The following is a 14,739-nucleotide window of genomic DNA, read 5'->3' as shown; positions in this document are numbered from 1 at the left end:
CCTTGTCAATGTCGGTGGCAGTCGATGGGGGGGATGGTGGCGTTTGTGGCGAGAGGGGCACACCCAGGAACACAGGCCTTGGTACCGATTACTCGAACTGCACGATGGCCGGCGTAATAGCGGGGCAGTGGGCGTTCTGTGCTTATTGCGGTGCTACGGCACGTTGTCCAAAGCAAAGAACATTTTGACGTCGGCAGCCGAAAGTGGATTCGCAGACTGTGGACGGCTGGGCTGGCAGCCAATCAGGCACGACATGATGGCAAAGGCTGTTTCTTGCATACGCGGATGCAGACTTGCAGCTCGCAAGAGGTAGATCTGCACCACGTCTCTGCAGATGCTTCAAGCGGTGATGCGCTCCCAGGATTCTTCCGGACACTTGCATTTCTGATGTGTTTTGCAACGAGAAGACGCACGTCACACTCAGCTTGGCCAGTATCGTGCAACACACCAGCCGCATCGAGCCGCTCCGCTCCAGCCATACAGCCAGCCACAGCAACCAGACGGACATTTTCCAGAGTCGACGACGGCCATTGAGCCAAGAAGGAGGGGCACAGCGTTCCCGGAGCGTCGCTCGAGCAAGCGTCTAATCTCTACACTACTACGCCATGTCCCAACCACGGTTGCCAGGTGTTTAGCAGATCAGGGTCAGTCGACATGCCGCCTTGGCCACGGCACGCATTTGGGACGTGGACGAGTGATTGGGCTTGAAGATGAGGGTACAGAAACCGCGGAGGCAGAGATGGTTGCCCGATGCGGACAGCAGCTTGGGACAAGATGTGGTGGCGGCCTCGACATCCCGCCTTCACCAAGCTCGCAACCCATGTTCCCGCCCTCCGCTCGTCGGTCGACTTGTCCACTCCGGGGCTGACGTGCTCTGTGTTTCGGGTATCATCAGGGATAGTCGACAATGATGCGAGCAGGCTGCACAGAAGCGCAATTGGTGCGTCAATTAACAGGCGGCTGTCTGCAATTCTCTCCGCCGGCCATGCCGTGCTGTCGCCCCCAGACTGACGCATCCGCGTGCGTCGGGGCTGGCATGGACGACGAGGGGCTTGGTGCCGCTCCGCGTTGTCAAAAAGTGGCCTGGTAGAGATGGGTAGCAGTAGAGGCAGATGCAGAGGCTTGGGTGGCTGCGTGGACTAGTGCTAGGCCCCATCGTCTCGCTACCACGGCCAGCTAGAGCATCGCAATCGTACACAAGCCGGTTCTAAGAGTTGGGGAGTCCGCGATCAGCAAACAGCTCCACTAGGCCTGCAGGGGTCTCTCCAGGCCGTTCAGCGGGCGGCTACCAATCAGCAGCGGTGGTGACGGGCGTCTGGCATACTCGCTGGTACACTATATTTGGGTAGCTGGATGCGGCGAGGAATACCTTGAGCCTGGCTGCTCATGTCCCTGATTACTGCTGCATGCTACGCTGCGCTAGGCCTCGTTTACCGCCTCTGCCTCTACGCGCAACGTGGTGGTACTGGCCACCACGCCCGTCTCCTCATGACTCCATGGCAATCTGCTCCCCCCGTCCGCCCAAGAGCACGCCCACAGCACCGCACCACCGCACCACCGCGGCTCTGGGGCTCTGGGGGCGGCCGTCGCACGTAGCCGTCGATGCTTGCTGGCCCAGACGTGGAGCTATGACGGTGCAGAGTGAGGCATGGGGTCTGTGTGGCCTCCGTGCTATGTTTCGACATGCCGCTATCAGCCCTCGTCGGCGGCTTCTCGCTAATCCCAATGGAAACTGGGTAGCCCTGTACGTAGATCCTAGCAGCAGAAGCAACAAGCACTGGATTTCTTCAGTCTTCCGTCCGCTCCTCGTCGAGCTCCACCTCTCTACTGCTCCAGCCCGCCGTGGTGCTTGTGCCGTCCTTCCTTTGCCTCTTCGCGCCGTAGTGGCTCTCTCCCCTCCCCCCCCCAAGCCGTCTGCTTGCCGACCCCCGACTCGTACTGCTGGCTCGCGATCCGTCATCAACCAGGCACCTTGACATGCCATAATGCTCGACAGGTCGTCACAGGCGCCTCGACGAGTGAGCTATCCCCGGCGGCCTGGTTCTCTGCGAGAATGAAAACGGTTCCATCGGTAAATACCACCCTGCCTGCACCTGTCTGTCCCATGGTCGCTGTATACGAGACGCTACACGCTGCTGCATGCACTTGTTTTGTTTTGATATATCACCACTCCTCTGCTGTCGCGCCTCGGGTCCGCGCAGCTGCACTCGCCTCGTCCTCGCCCTGTTTTGCTGCATTTTGTACTGGCCACTATGACTGATGCATTTGTGTGATACAGCTCTGTGCCACTGCCACTATCGTTGGTGCATCCGCCGTTGGTCTCTCGTTTGGACGGGAGACGCCGAGCAACTCCTCCCCATCCGCCCACCCCAACACCAACACCAAAGAGGCCGCCCCAGCACGCCCTTTGCCCACCAATTCCATGCCTGTTGCCATGCCCACCACTGCGCCGTCTTTTGGCGGCCCTGTACCTGTCGCGCCTTCTTCACATGTACCGCTTGCGACTCGACCCAGCCAAAATGCGCTCCCTCAGCGACGGATGGTGAGGAGGATGACGAGCGACGACGTGCCCGCCCTGCCATTGTCCGGCCGTGTGAGCAACTATGCGCCCAGCGACCTGTCCATTTCCGAGGCCGACACCTCACGATACCCCCCAACGCGACGGGGCTCATGGCTCAAGCGCCTTTCTTCTATTTCCATTTCCTCGAGCAGAACCCCCAGCCCAGCGCCTCTCTCGCCCGCAGTCTCGTGTCCCCATGGCGCAATGGCCTTCCCCCACGACGGCTCAGCAGCCTCCATTTTCGGCCGGCGCTCGACCTCACCATCGCTACGAAACAGGCTGGTCAAGCGCTCATCATCAATACGCAGATCCGAACAACTACCGGCCCAAGGTACTGCCACTCTACGGCCTTCATTTCGCCGCCCGGCCACAAGTCACCAGCGCACCGCGGCGCTGTTTGCCAGCCACAGTCAGAACAACAACGAGGCACAACTGCATAGTAATCCAGCCGAGGACTTGGCGACTAATAGGGAGTTCCTGCATCCGTCGAGTACGGACTATCCGTTTGAGTATGCGCAGTATTTCACTGCCAAGGTGACCAAAGAGCGGACAGTGTCGAAGAAGAGAGGGTCGACGTCGTTAAGAGGCAGTTACAAGAGGGTTGTTCCAGACGAAAAGCACTTGCCTACACTCGTGCTTGCGAGGTCGGTGGCAGCAGCCACGCCCGAACTCGACGATTCTACCAGCGACGAGGGCGACAGCGTCTTCTCCGTGAGCCGGCCGGGGACGCCGTTTAGCATAGCCGCGTTTGCTACCAAAGAAAGCACGCATACGGGCTGCCGGCCGTCGATAGAGGACCCCGACGATGCATTGCGAACCAAGCGCTCCTCCTTCACTGACTTTCTTTCCTTCTCCAAGAAGCAGCTAGCCGCAGCCGGAACATCAGGCACGACGATGCTGCGCCGGGCGAGCCAGCGGGTCAACTCGGCACCTCTTGTCCCCACCATGCACACCCGACCCCATAGCACATCGTATGTAGAGTCGCACCGCCATGTGGTTGAGCCGGCATTGGCTGCTGCTAGGCGCGCCATTGCGACGTCTGCCGGAACCACCGAGGCGGGATCAGCGGGCAGCGGGCTCGAGGGCGGCGCATCATCAACGCCCTTGCCCACACTCGCGGCTCGTCGTGCCAGTGCTGGCATGGTTCCTGTCCTCGGCTTGGCGTCAATGCCTCAGCAGCTCGAGGGTCCCTCAGCCGCACTGGGCGCCAATCAGGCGCCACCATCCCCTACTCTAGCGCAATCGGGCGTTCGGGTCTCGCGTCACTCCATGGCCCCCTCAGAACAAGCCTCGACATTGGTCGGCTCGTCTGATAATGAACTTCGCGCCTTGGGGTTCGGCGACGACGACAACACTGACGTCCAGAGCGAGACGTGTTTTGATTCGCTGCGCACTGGCGCAACCAGAAGCACATCGGGCGGCGCCCGGGGCCCTCGTATAGAGACGATTTTCGACGAGTCACCCCCCTCCAAGGTCAAGGTCACTGCCCTGCGCGATCTGCTCCCACCAGGTGCTCTTGGGGATCACGCCGTTGGTAGTGTCGCCGGCCACCAGAGTATCGCTGAGGAAGAAGAAAACATCACAACACCGGTGCGCGTGCGCCACGAGTACCCTCTGCACGATTCGCCCAGCTGCGCCCGGACACGAAGCGCTCCGCTCTTCCCCAACACTGTCTCGGCATCGCCCCCGAGTATGCCCAAGCCGCTTTCGCTTGGGACCTTGGAGTGGGATTCAAGACCGGGCAACGACGACGACGACAGCAGTAGGTGGTCACTAGAAGAGACAGATGCTGAAGACCCGTGGGTTGATGCTCCCACAGTCAATCACCGACCGACAGCAACACTGTCGCCGTTCCCCCAGAGCGCGCGTCGTGTCGCATCTGGCCCAACATCCAAGCCCACTACGCCTCATCACCTCACCACAGAGTTTGGTGACAGAGACACCCGCAGCAGCATCTTCGACTGGTCTGAGCAACAACTCGCAGACAAGAACTCGGGCAACTGCACCCCGCCACGACCTCGGACAGTGCACGGCAAGAAAGATGCTGACCGCAGAGGCAGCCGTTCTGTTGGCCGCCGGGTGCCCAGCGGGTTACACGCTCGCAGCCAGAGTGTGCCCGTGGTCCCCGACTTGACTGGGAAGCGTAACACCGTCGTGACAAACAAGTTTGGCACCTGGGGCGTTGGCAGCAAGGGTGTCACAGAAGACTGGAACGATGACTTTGACTTTACTGAACTCAACGGCGATCCTATTGAAGAAGGTGATGCTTCCCCTCGGGTAGACAGTGGCACGTCAATGGTGGTACCAAAGAGCATACAAGAGCAACAGAACAACGTCCTGGCCAACATTGGTCTGCTTCGTGAGTGGGGCCTACTAATCGAAGAGCTCAAAGAGCACCGCACACGCGCTCAAGCTCTTGGTATAGTGGATGGTCCCCATGCTAGTACGTGGGAGGAGGTGGACGCCATGATAGACCTTGCCGACCAGGAGGCTGGCCACCAGGATGTCGCTCCCGCCTCGCCCCCTTCAACACCTGGCTTCGATGACGATAGTTTTGAGGAGCCGCCCGCGAGTCCTAGCCTTGGTAGAGGACGGGGGCAATCAGAAAACCCAGACCAGGATATCATGAAGAGTCGGATACCATCACCGCGTTCCCGCAAGTCTATTCTTCCACCAAACGACGACATTTTTGCCCCGCAACCGTCCCCGAAACTATCCCAATCCATATTTGATGCCGACCATGAAGTTCACGAGGCCAAACCGACTAGCACGCGACCCCGCAAAGACTCAGAAGCCAAAGCGCGTTCCGTGATCGAGGCGCTCCAAAAGAGGAGGAGCGTATACGAACCAATATTGGATACACCACCCACACCTTCTACGAAGAAGGTTCCGTTTGACACTGCGACTCTACGGCGAATTGTGCCATACGTCAGTTCACTGACGCATAAAGTAAAAGACACGATTAGGGATGCGGAAGGCTTGTACTCAAGTCCGCTCGCAAGCCCGATGCAAGAGCAGCCACAACGCGACAATATTTTTCAACCAGACACGGATCTGGTGGCTCAAATGAAACTCATGACGGTCATGTGAGCTCATGAATATGACCCTGTTATGGAGCAGGATCCATTTGGTGCTGGCCACACCTCTCAGGGCACAAAAAAGTTTTGACGAAGGAACAAAAGTTTCCTCTGGACTATTTTCATTTGGATCAGAGCGTTCGAGCGACGATGGAGCCGCACTGGCTTCATCAACATTTCCCTATACTAATTTCGATACGGTCGACTATCAAGTACAGGCCCAGGACTGGACTTTGAAGCGACACGGTATTTGCAATGTTAACTTGCATAATTGCAGCATATCCCCGGCCAGGATGCAGGCGGAGCACGACGAGGCATTTGTCACCAAGAGCAACCATAGAGTATGCTCAATTTTTGTTTAATCGAGAATCATGGCGCACCAAGGACCTACAGTGTCCTTTTGGAATCATGGCGCACATCATAGTCTCTGGGTGTGGAAAAGGTCTGCCGTGCAGTTCACGGCCCGTTTTCTCACCGGTCGGCATCGTGTACAAAAGCGGGTTAGGGGATTTTTTTCCTTTGTTTCCTTTTTCTCATGTTCTTGATGCTCTTGTATCTTGAACCTCATTGGGCGTTTGTCAAAAAAATCATAGCATTGATACACGACGGCCTCGACCCAGTCTCTTGAGACGCGAATACATACACAGCATTGTAACGCTAGCTTATCAAACGGTACTCCTGTAATTATGATGTAATGTCTGCAATCAACCTGAGTCAGAGAAATGTCGCGGCCCGAGGCCATGAGTGTTGTCCCTAGCAACCGCGTAAAAGCCCAGATGCACAAATAGCCGTGGTGGATCCGGTACTTGTTTTCTGCTACAAGACGGCCTGTATCCGGGACGGCGACTAGCCCGCATGGCTCGCACGATGTGAGAATGTGCGGTCCAAGTAGCATTTCTAGACAATGTCAACCATAGCTGCCGAGCCGTTGTTGGGCCCGACTGATGCACATGCGACAATCGAGCCACGCGCTACTGCTCCGATTCTCCCTTCACACATGTCAGATCGAGAGGCGAGGTACGCAGGTACCGGCTGCAATGCGGCGCGGTTACATAAGTAATCACTACCACTGTGATCGTCTTTGCATGCCGCTCGCTCTCGGACCCGCCCGAGCGGGTGAGAAGACCGTGAGGATGCGGAGGATGAAGCCGCCTTGCTGCACGCCCCGATGAGCATACAACCAAGCGAGACGGGCTCCCTCCGTGCACACGCCTTAATTGGCCTCGCGCGTTTCACGCATTCTCAATTCGACAATAATCCAAGTCGGGCTATAGTGACAATTCAGTCAACGACAAGACAGCCCCCGACGCCGCGTCTCGGTCCCATGGCCGGCGTTGGCGGCAAGTCCGGCACTGCCATGCACTAATCCTCTGCACAGTCGCTCTGGGCTGCATATTCCGGTTTTCCAACATGTAAGTAAGACGGTATTGCTTGCAACAAAATACTCCTCGGGACTATATTCCGCCCCCATTAACTCGTCCGTCCTATCCACAAATGCAAATGCGCAATACGTATTCGCCTACAGTAGCTTTGCATAGAGTTGCGGAGCATCCTCGACGTTCTCCTTCCAAGTACTTGCCTGGGCCACTTAATAATTACTCGTTATAACGACAGGCTACCTGGCCGTTACGATACGCGGTTCGCACCACAGAGTGGGGTAACATTAGGGCCAATGGCTCCCATATTATTGCCGATTGCGCAAGTGTGGTGTGGTTGTTTGAGGATGCGGCCGTAGCCCAGCATCGGATGGATGAAGGCGCGGCATCCTTTGATTTGGGAAGGTCAATGACGTGGATCGCGTCTTGGAAGCGGCTACTAGACCAAGAGGTGGACGGGAAATACGCGACACCTCAGGTATTATCGTGACCCCAACTCACCACAAAAAAAGCCATTGACTAAAACGCGGCCACCGGTGAGCTACTTCGAGTACTTAGTCACATACGCCAAAGATCCTTATTCAGAAACCCAATCTCCATCTTGCGTGTTTTTGGCTTAGCCGCCGAATCCTTGCTGACGCCCAGGGCTTCTCTTGTTCGAGCCTATCGTTGAGCTTAATCCATCTACGAGCAATTCTCACGTCATCCGACTCGTCCCATAATGGCGCCGAAGCAATTGGTAACAGTCGGCCTGAGCGCATTCTCCATTCTAGGAGCGGTCCAAGCGCAAGGTACAGCTTGCGAAAAGCCAATTGCCCCACAGAACGCGGCTCCTTCGGTCGCCCCGGGATTTCGCGTCGAGGTTGTAGCAAATGGTCTGAGAGACCCTCGCAGCATTCTGTTTGATCGTCAAGGTGGACTGCTGGTGGTTGAGCAGGGCTATGGAGTTAGCAGACTATCCCTGACGGGCGATGGGGCTTGTGTTCGCGTTGAGGGTCCAGTGCAAAAGGTTATTGAAAATGACTCTGTAAGTTTGGCCGTCGTCCGTTGCCATGACCATCGGAGTTTGACTAACAACGTCAGTTGAATCATGGCATTGCTTTCTCCGAAGATGGCAATACTCTGTACGCGTCTTCCCATAGCAATGTCTTCGCCTGGGACTACGATGCTTCTCAAGGCAAGACCACGTCTGATTCAAGAGATGTTGTTCAAGGAATGGGAGACAGGGAGGGACATACTACGCGTACACTGCTCATGTCCCAGAAGGTCCCTGGTATGTTGCTCGTCTCCCGCGGTAGTGTGGGCAACATCGATCTCCAGACATTGGACGTGACTACTGGAGTATCCACGATCAAGGCCTACAATGTGAACAACATGACCTCTTCAGCCTATGACCACGCCTCAACCGGTAGACTTCTCGGCTGGGGTCTCAGGAACTCAGTCGGTATAGCTGAGGATCCCGTAACAGGCGGTATCTACTCTGTAGAAAACAGCGTCGACAACATCATGCGAAGTGGCCAGCTCATCAATGAAAACAATCCCGGCGAGGAAATGAATTTCCATGGCTTCCTCAATAAAACAGCAAGCGACGTTCAAGATGTAAATCACGGATACCCTTCCTGCTTCACAGCCTGGAATGTCTCTGAGATCCCCGATTTCAATGGTGAAGTTGGCCAACAATTCGCCATCGGAGACCAAAACGCAACCGTCAATGACACTTTTTGCCAAAACGACCGTATTGCCCCCCGTCTTGCCTTCCAAGCTCACAATGCCCCCCTCGATATCAAGTTCAATCCCAACGGCACTGCAGCATGGGTAACTATGCACGGATCGTGGTACGTAATCCCCCCCCCTCTCCCCCCAACAAATCCACTACTGGTACTAACATTCCTTTCAACAGGAACCGTGAAGACCCCGCTGGCTACAAACTCACCCTCATCCCTTTCAACGGTGCTGGCTCGCCTGTCGCCCCATCCAACAGCACCACTGCAGCCATCGATGTTGTATCTAACCCAGATCTATCTGCTTGTCCTCGCTCATGCTTCCGCCCTGTTGGTCTTGCGTGGGATGCTAAGGGTAGATTGTACATGAGTTCTGATTCTACAGGTGAGATCTTCGTTGTTACAAAGGAGGATGGGAGTGGGGTTGCGGATGTAAGTGATGTAGCTGGCAGTGCGACTGCGACGGCGTCGGCGAGTTCGGGACAGAGCCCTGTGCCGAATGTTGCAAGTGTGGTTCTGGGCAGATGGAGTGGTATGTATTGGGTTGCTGTGGCAGTTATTATGAGTGTTTTAGTTTGAGGATGGTTATAGCAGCTCTTTGTGGGTGCGCATCAGTTCGGTGGCATGATTATGAGGGAATTGGTATATAACGTTTCTTCCCTAAGTATATATTGAATTATATCCGTCGATGCTTTGAAATGTGTTGATGCAACTCGGAAGTGTGAGATTGTACTATGGACCACTGCCACTACGATTTACCGAGTCATGCTCTGTGTGACATACCAAAAGCGGCAGTCGTACATAAGATGCATGGGCGTGTAGCTTTTTGAGATGACAGGTCAATAAGCAATATCGGGGGTGTGCCTTCCTGGAAAGCCATGTGCAGTTGCGATCATCATCACACGTAAAATGCTCTTCTCATCTCACTCCATACACGAATGCCAGCTATGGCTTCGAACACTGCATTCAGGTCTTGCTGCTCTGGAATCAATACGGAGATACCTTTTATTTCACACTTCTGTCGCTGACAAACGTGTTCGTTCAGTCGTGCGTCTATTTGCAGCTCTTGCTCACCGAAGCTCAACGCCACTTCACTGAAGACCAACGATGCATACCTATGCCGACCGTGGCTACCAATTTCTCTCTTGATATATACGCAATGCCTATAGATCAAGTAGACTGGGAAAGTCAGTCAATGTGTTGAATCACACACTGAGTTTAACATATCAGTGGTATTTGGCTTGGACATACCACTTGCACTATCGCCTGCTGTCAGTGCGGCTCTGCTGCCTTCACCTCTGTTGTGAAGTGAGAACCGGCCCTCGTTAACGGTTAGCTCGAGTGCTTTCTGTCTCTCACATCGAACCCAAACAATAAGAGGCTTTCTTCTCAGCCAGTCTTGAGAACTCTCTCGATCTTCAAGACATTCGAATCGATCAACAACTGATCTTTCTGCTACCTCTGGTACACATGTGTGAAGTCGACATGTCGCGACCTCAGGGTCCGTTCAGTAATACTGCATTCAACTCTCTTCCCATCGAGGTATATGATTTTGCTACCCACTTGTTACCTATATGTATGCTGACTTTTCCAATAGCTCAACAAGGCCATCGTCCACTACCTTGACAACGACAAGGACATCGCGACATACCGGTTGATATGCCGTTCTACAAATGATGCCATCGACGCCGATCGTCAGTCGTTCTGGCGTGCAAAGTTCCGTGAGAAGTATGACTTCTTGGAGGGCACACCCAACAACCAGCTGCGGCGCATGTATCAGCGCCGGTCCAAGCTGCTGCGATGCGGCACCAAGTACGGCTTCTTTCGTGGCCATGGTAAAACTGAGGCCCGGGTTGTGAAGATGTTGAAAGATTTGATCATTGGTATGTAGATCCCGGCACAAGTCAGCATATCTAACGAGGAATACAGAATCCTTTCAGGGTGCCACCGAAACTGATGAGCATGGGCGTTTCCGTTGCAGGAATCACGCTCACCTCATTCAATTCATTCTCGAGTCCCGTCTGCTAAATAATGACCGACGACCTCCCATAGTCCGCCGTGGCGAACCTGCACACGTTGATGAGACACTGGCAGCTGTTAAGCTGATATGTTCACAGTTCATTTTCAATCTTCCCGGCATAGAACATAACATATTTGCATTCGACGAGTCACAGTTTGCCGTTTATCAATCCACCACCGAAGCCCCCATCTTCCTGGACAACTATAAAAAGGTGAACTTGGAATGGGTTCTCCACAGCATGAATTTCTTCCGCCACCACATGATGAACGAAGAAGCCCAAACTCTGTTCTACAAAATCGATGAGCTATACGCAACCCTTAAACCCTCGCCCTGGAGAGAGCCTCTCCGTCAGGGCGCATATACACTCAGCAGATACTGGAAAGGCACCTATGCCTTCCTCGACCACTCCGAAGTCCAGCGCCTCCGCAAGCAAGGCCCAGGTCACGAAATATACATTGACAAGAACGTTGACGAAGGCAAGATTCAAGTAAGCCGCAGCATCAGAGTATAAACATGAAATCCGCACTAACAACACTCCCCAACCCAACAGTCCCTCGAACTCGTCTTCGCACAACCAGCGCACCTCTCTAATCGCCGCCCCCTAACCTGGCCCGCCCTCTTTGAATCCCGCCTACACTCCTTGCTCCCTTCCACCAGCGCCCAACCCCTCAAAACACAAGCCCGCCACTGCCCCAAACAATCCCAAAACATCCAATTCGAAGGCACAGGCCAAGACCTTGACGACGAATACCGCGCTCTCGGCTGGCTTAATGCTCTTCCGCCTCAAGGCGGCATCCCAGGCTGGCAGCGTATAACCTTCATGAAGCATTTCAGCGATGACTACCAGGATCCTGACCAGGATAATCTTTGGGCGTATGAGGGGGTTGTGATGCCCGGTGGGAGAATGATTTTGGGGAGGTGGTGGTTTGCGTCTGAGTCGGTGGCCACGCAGGTAAGTCTCACCTTTCTTCTCCTCTTCCTTTCTTGGGAGGATGAGGGTGTATGTATACTGACGTATGTTATGTAGTTGGACTACAATGGGCCGTTTATTCTTTGGGCGGTGGATGAGCCAGAGATGGATGGGGAGGAGGAGGAGGAGGAGTAGAAGTGCGGATTTTGTCCCATGGCACTTGAATGTATGGGGGGGGGGGCATTTTGTCGGGCGGGAATGTCATCGCTCATAGAAGGTCAAAGGTTAGGTGGCATTGCAGATATCTTCTCTCCAACCCATGTATGGGTGGCATGATTGTTCGGTGGTTCATTTTCAGCTCTTAGCTATAAATGATATCAGTGTCGGGCTGCAATTCCACTGAGACATGTCGACTTTCTCACATTCATAGAGTTTCCCTTTCTCCCTTACGTGAATAAGGTAGCATGCGTTATCTTAGACTTTTCTCTTTCCTCTAGTTTGAACTTTTTTCTTTTTTTCTTTCAAACAGAGAGAACAAATTTAAAGTAGGTGACCTCCAAAAAAACAAAATCTCATCATTTGATGTCTACATATATAATCGTCATAGAGTCGTTATTCATAATCGTGCCCGCATTCCAGCAATTCCCAATCCAACCAATGCTCCTCCTCATTAATCCTACCGAAAGGAAAAACCTCATCGTTTCCGCATGGTCTGTATACATGTGTTCAAGGAGAGTCTTGTAAAAAGAGAAGAGAAAGAGGAGCCGGCAACAATATACAAAGAGAAAAGGGGTCATTTGTAATATTCCCATTTCTTTTTGCATTTCCTCCCCCAAAAAAATGGAAAACAAAGAAAAAAGGATATCGAACAGTCGTCTCTAACCTCCAACTTCCCAACGCAATGAACAAACAATAGCAAAAAAGAGTTGAAAGGCCGGGAATGGAACAACAAGGGAGAAGGTCTAGTACCTAGCACCCATGGGTGGCGGCGGCACAGCAGCACCGTATGGATTGGAATCAGCATAGGATGTAGCAGGGTAGGGCTGGTTGGCAGCTACAGGATATGCGTACGGATTAGCGCCTGGACCATTCATGTTGCCGAGTGCATTGAGGCGGGCCTCCTTCTCTCGTCGTTCTCTCATCTTTCTCCTCTTGCGACGACGGGCTTCGAGCTCCTTGACGCTGTGACGCTGCTCGTTCATCTCTTTCCATTCAGAGTATGCTGACTTGATACCAAGCGCAGCAATACCCACGGCAGCGGCGTCTTGGAGCATATTTTTGGATTTTCGTTTACGTGCTTCTTCTGGTGACATTTCTCCTTCGCTGACGAGCTTGCGACGGTTTTCCGAGGCGACCATTGACGAGTATACTCCATGGGCGGCGTGGATCGTGGCTACCGTAGCCAAACCCGCAGTGAGAAGCTCCTTACCTCGAAGTTTCTTGCGCTTTTCCTCCATATCGGTGGACGACTCGGAATCACTACTAGGATTCCATCGCCCCCGTTCTCCTCCTCCGCTTTGTGCTGCTAGAGCACCTGCGCCGGCCGCAGCGGGAGCAGCTAGTCTGCGATCTGAATTAGTCCTGGAAGGGGCTTCGGAATACTGGTCGTCCATACCGCGGCCTCGGCTGTACGAGCGGCGGTTGCCCCTACGCGATGGTACGTAGCTGTCGGAGCTGGAAGAGCGAGAACGAGATCGCTCGCGTCGAGAACGAGACTTGGAGCGCACACGGTCGTAGAGAGCCTTTCCTGCAGCGAGTACAGCACCAGTGCCAGCAACCTTGGCGAGACCATTACGATTGCCGTCATCGCTTGAGTGAGAGCGGGAACGTCCACGGGAACGAGAGCGTCCAAAGATGGACCTAGACCTGGACCTAGCACGAGAGCGGGATCGAGAAGGAGACCTGGAGCCATCGCGGCCGCGAGCACGAGAGCGCGAGCGTGAGCCGTTGGCTAGGCGTGAAGCAACAAGACCGCCCAAGGCGGATTCAGCAACGTGCCTCTTCTCGTGCTTTCCGTCTCTGTCGATGAGACCGTCGATACCAGCTGCACCAATAGCGGCAGTGGCAATACGTTGGCCTTTGGCACCAGTCCAGGGGCCTGGTTCTTTGCGGCTACGGAAGGCCTCGACAGCACCAGCGACAAGAGCAGCTTTAGCAGCCTGCTCCCATTTTTCCTTGGCACCTCCTCGGCTACGGCTACGTGAACGGGAGCCATAACGGCTTCGGCGGTCATCGTAATATCCATGCCTGTCGCTGTCATATCCACGGTCGTCCCGACGATAGCGGGAACGATCGCGGTCACGAGAGCGAGAGCGGGAGCGGGAGCGTTCGCGGCCAGTGACGGCGCCGATGATTCCTCCTAGGCCTGCCGACTCGCCGAAGCTCTTTACCTGGTCGACAATGGACTTGCGGCGCGAGGGCTTTGGGCGCTCAGAGTACTCGGAATAGTCATCGTAGTCGCGGTCACGGCCACCACGATCGCGGCGACGAGGACGGTCATAGTAGTCGTCGTCGTAGCCACGATTCATGGAACGAGTGCGACGAGGTGGCGCATACTCTTCACGGTACTTGGTCTGTCTGAATTCGGTGCCAGGGGGGAAGTCGCGGGGGATCTCTTCGATGCTGTCCTCTCGGGCTGCAGGGCGGTAGACGAGATCACGCACTGCGCCTCCACGGCCGCCGCGCTCAATATAAGTCGTCTCGGTCACGTACTCGGGCTCCCGGTTTCGGTGCCGAGGTGGTGCATAGCTGTACTCGGACATGGTGCTACTCTGTACCCGCGATGGGCGGATGCTCTTTGCGTATGCGTCTGTTGTTCTCTCTTTCTCAAAGGTCCAAAATGTAGTATGGGTGGGGTCGGCTGCGCAAGGCTTGTTAGTTGGGGGGGGGGGGCACGAGCGGGAGCAAGAAGGTCGGCGCAGGCAGCGTACCAAGGAGCGTGGTGCTCAGAGCTTTCTCAGTTTGCCTTTGGGGCAAATCTTTGTTGGGCAGGCGGTCGCAACGAAGAATGAAGAGTGCCTGGAAAGTGACGTGACAAGGTGGGTGGGGTAGGGTAGGGGAAGGTGTCGAGGGTCG

General features: G+C 54.8%; 4 protein-coding genes across 4 annotated transcripts; 3 read left to right on the top strand and 1 right to left on the bottom strand.

The window, feature by feature from the left end:
• Positions 1-2,053: 2,053 nt before the first annotated feature.
• On the top strand, positions 2,054-5,650 carry COCCADRAFT_37238 (uncharacterized protein; the record flags this gene model as incomplete). Its single annotated transcript, XM_007714626.1, has 2 exons — positions 2,054-2,071; positions 2,279-5,650. 2 exons carry the CDS (start codon positions 2,054-2,056, stop codon positions 5,648-5,650), a joined length of 3,390 nt encoding a protein of 1,129 aa, XP_007712816.1.
• Positions 5,651-7,734: 2,084 nt separating this feature from the next.
• COCCADRAFT_26698 (uncharacterized protein) lies at positions 7,735-9,313 on the top strand (the record flags this gene model as incomplete). The annotated part of the gene is made up of 4 exons (XM_007714609.1): positions 7,735-8,040; positions 8,097-8,848; positions 8,914-9,266; positions 9,309-9,313. 4 exons carry the CDS (start codon positions 7,735-7,737, stop codon positions 9,311-9,313), a joined length of 1,416 nt encoding a protein of 471 aa, XP_007712799.1.
• A 906-nt stretch (positions 9,314-10,219) lies between these two features.
• On the top strand, positions 10,220-11,859 carry COCCADRAFT_97566 (uncharacterized protein; the record flags this gene model as incomplete). Its single annotated transcript, XM_007714625.1, has 5 exons — positions 10,220-10,276; positions 10,332-10,617; positions 10,664-11,241; positions 11,305-11,706; positions 11,782-11,859. 5 exons carry the CDS (start codon positions 10,220-10,222, stop codon positions 11,857-11,859), a joined length of 1,401 nt encoding a protein of 466 aa, XP_007712815.1.
• Positions 11,860-12,626: 767 nt separating this feature from the next.
• On the bottom strand, positions 12,627-14,426 carry COCCADRAFT_26696 (uncharacterized protein; the record flags this gene model as incomplete). Its single annotated transcript, XM_007714608.1, has 1 exon — positions 12,627-14,426. One exon carries the CDS (start codon positions 14,424-14,426, stop codon positions 12,627-12,629), a length of 1,800 nt encoding a protein of 599 aa, XP_007712798.1.
• Between the last annotated feature and the right edge of the window lie 313 nt (positions 14,427-14,739).

This window comes from Bipolaris zeicola (genome assembly GCF_000523435.1).
Source record: "Bipolaris zeicola 26-R-13 unplaced genomic scaffold scaffold_85, whole genome shotgun sequence".
In the NCBI taxonomy this organism is placed as follows: Eukaryota; Fungi; Ascomycota; class Dothideomycetes; order Pleosporales; family Pleosporaceae; genus Bipolaris; species Bipolaris zeicola.
This window is presented reverse-complemented; position numbering and strand designations above follow the sequence as displayed.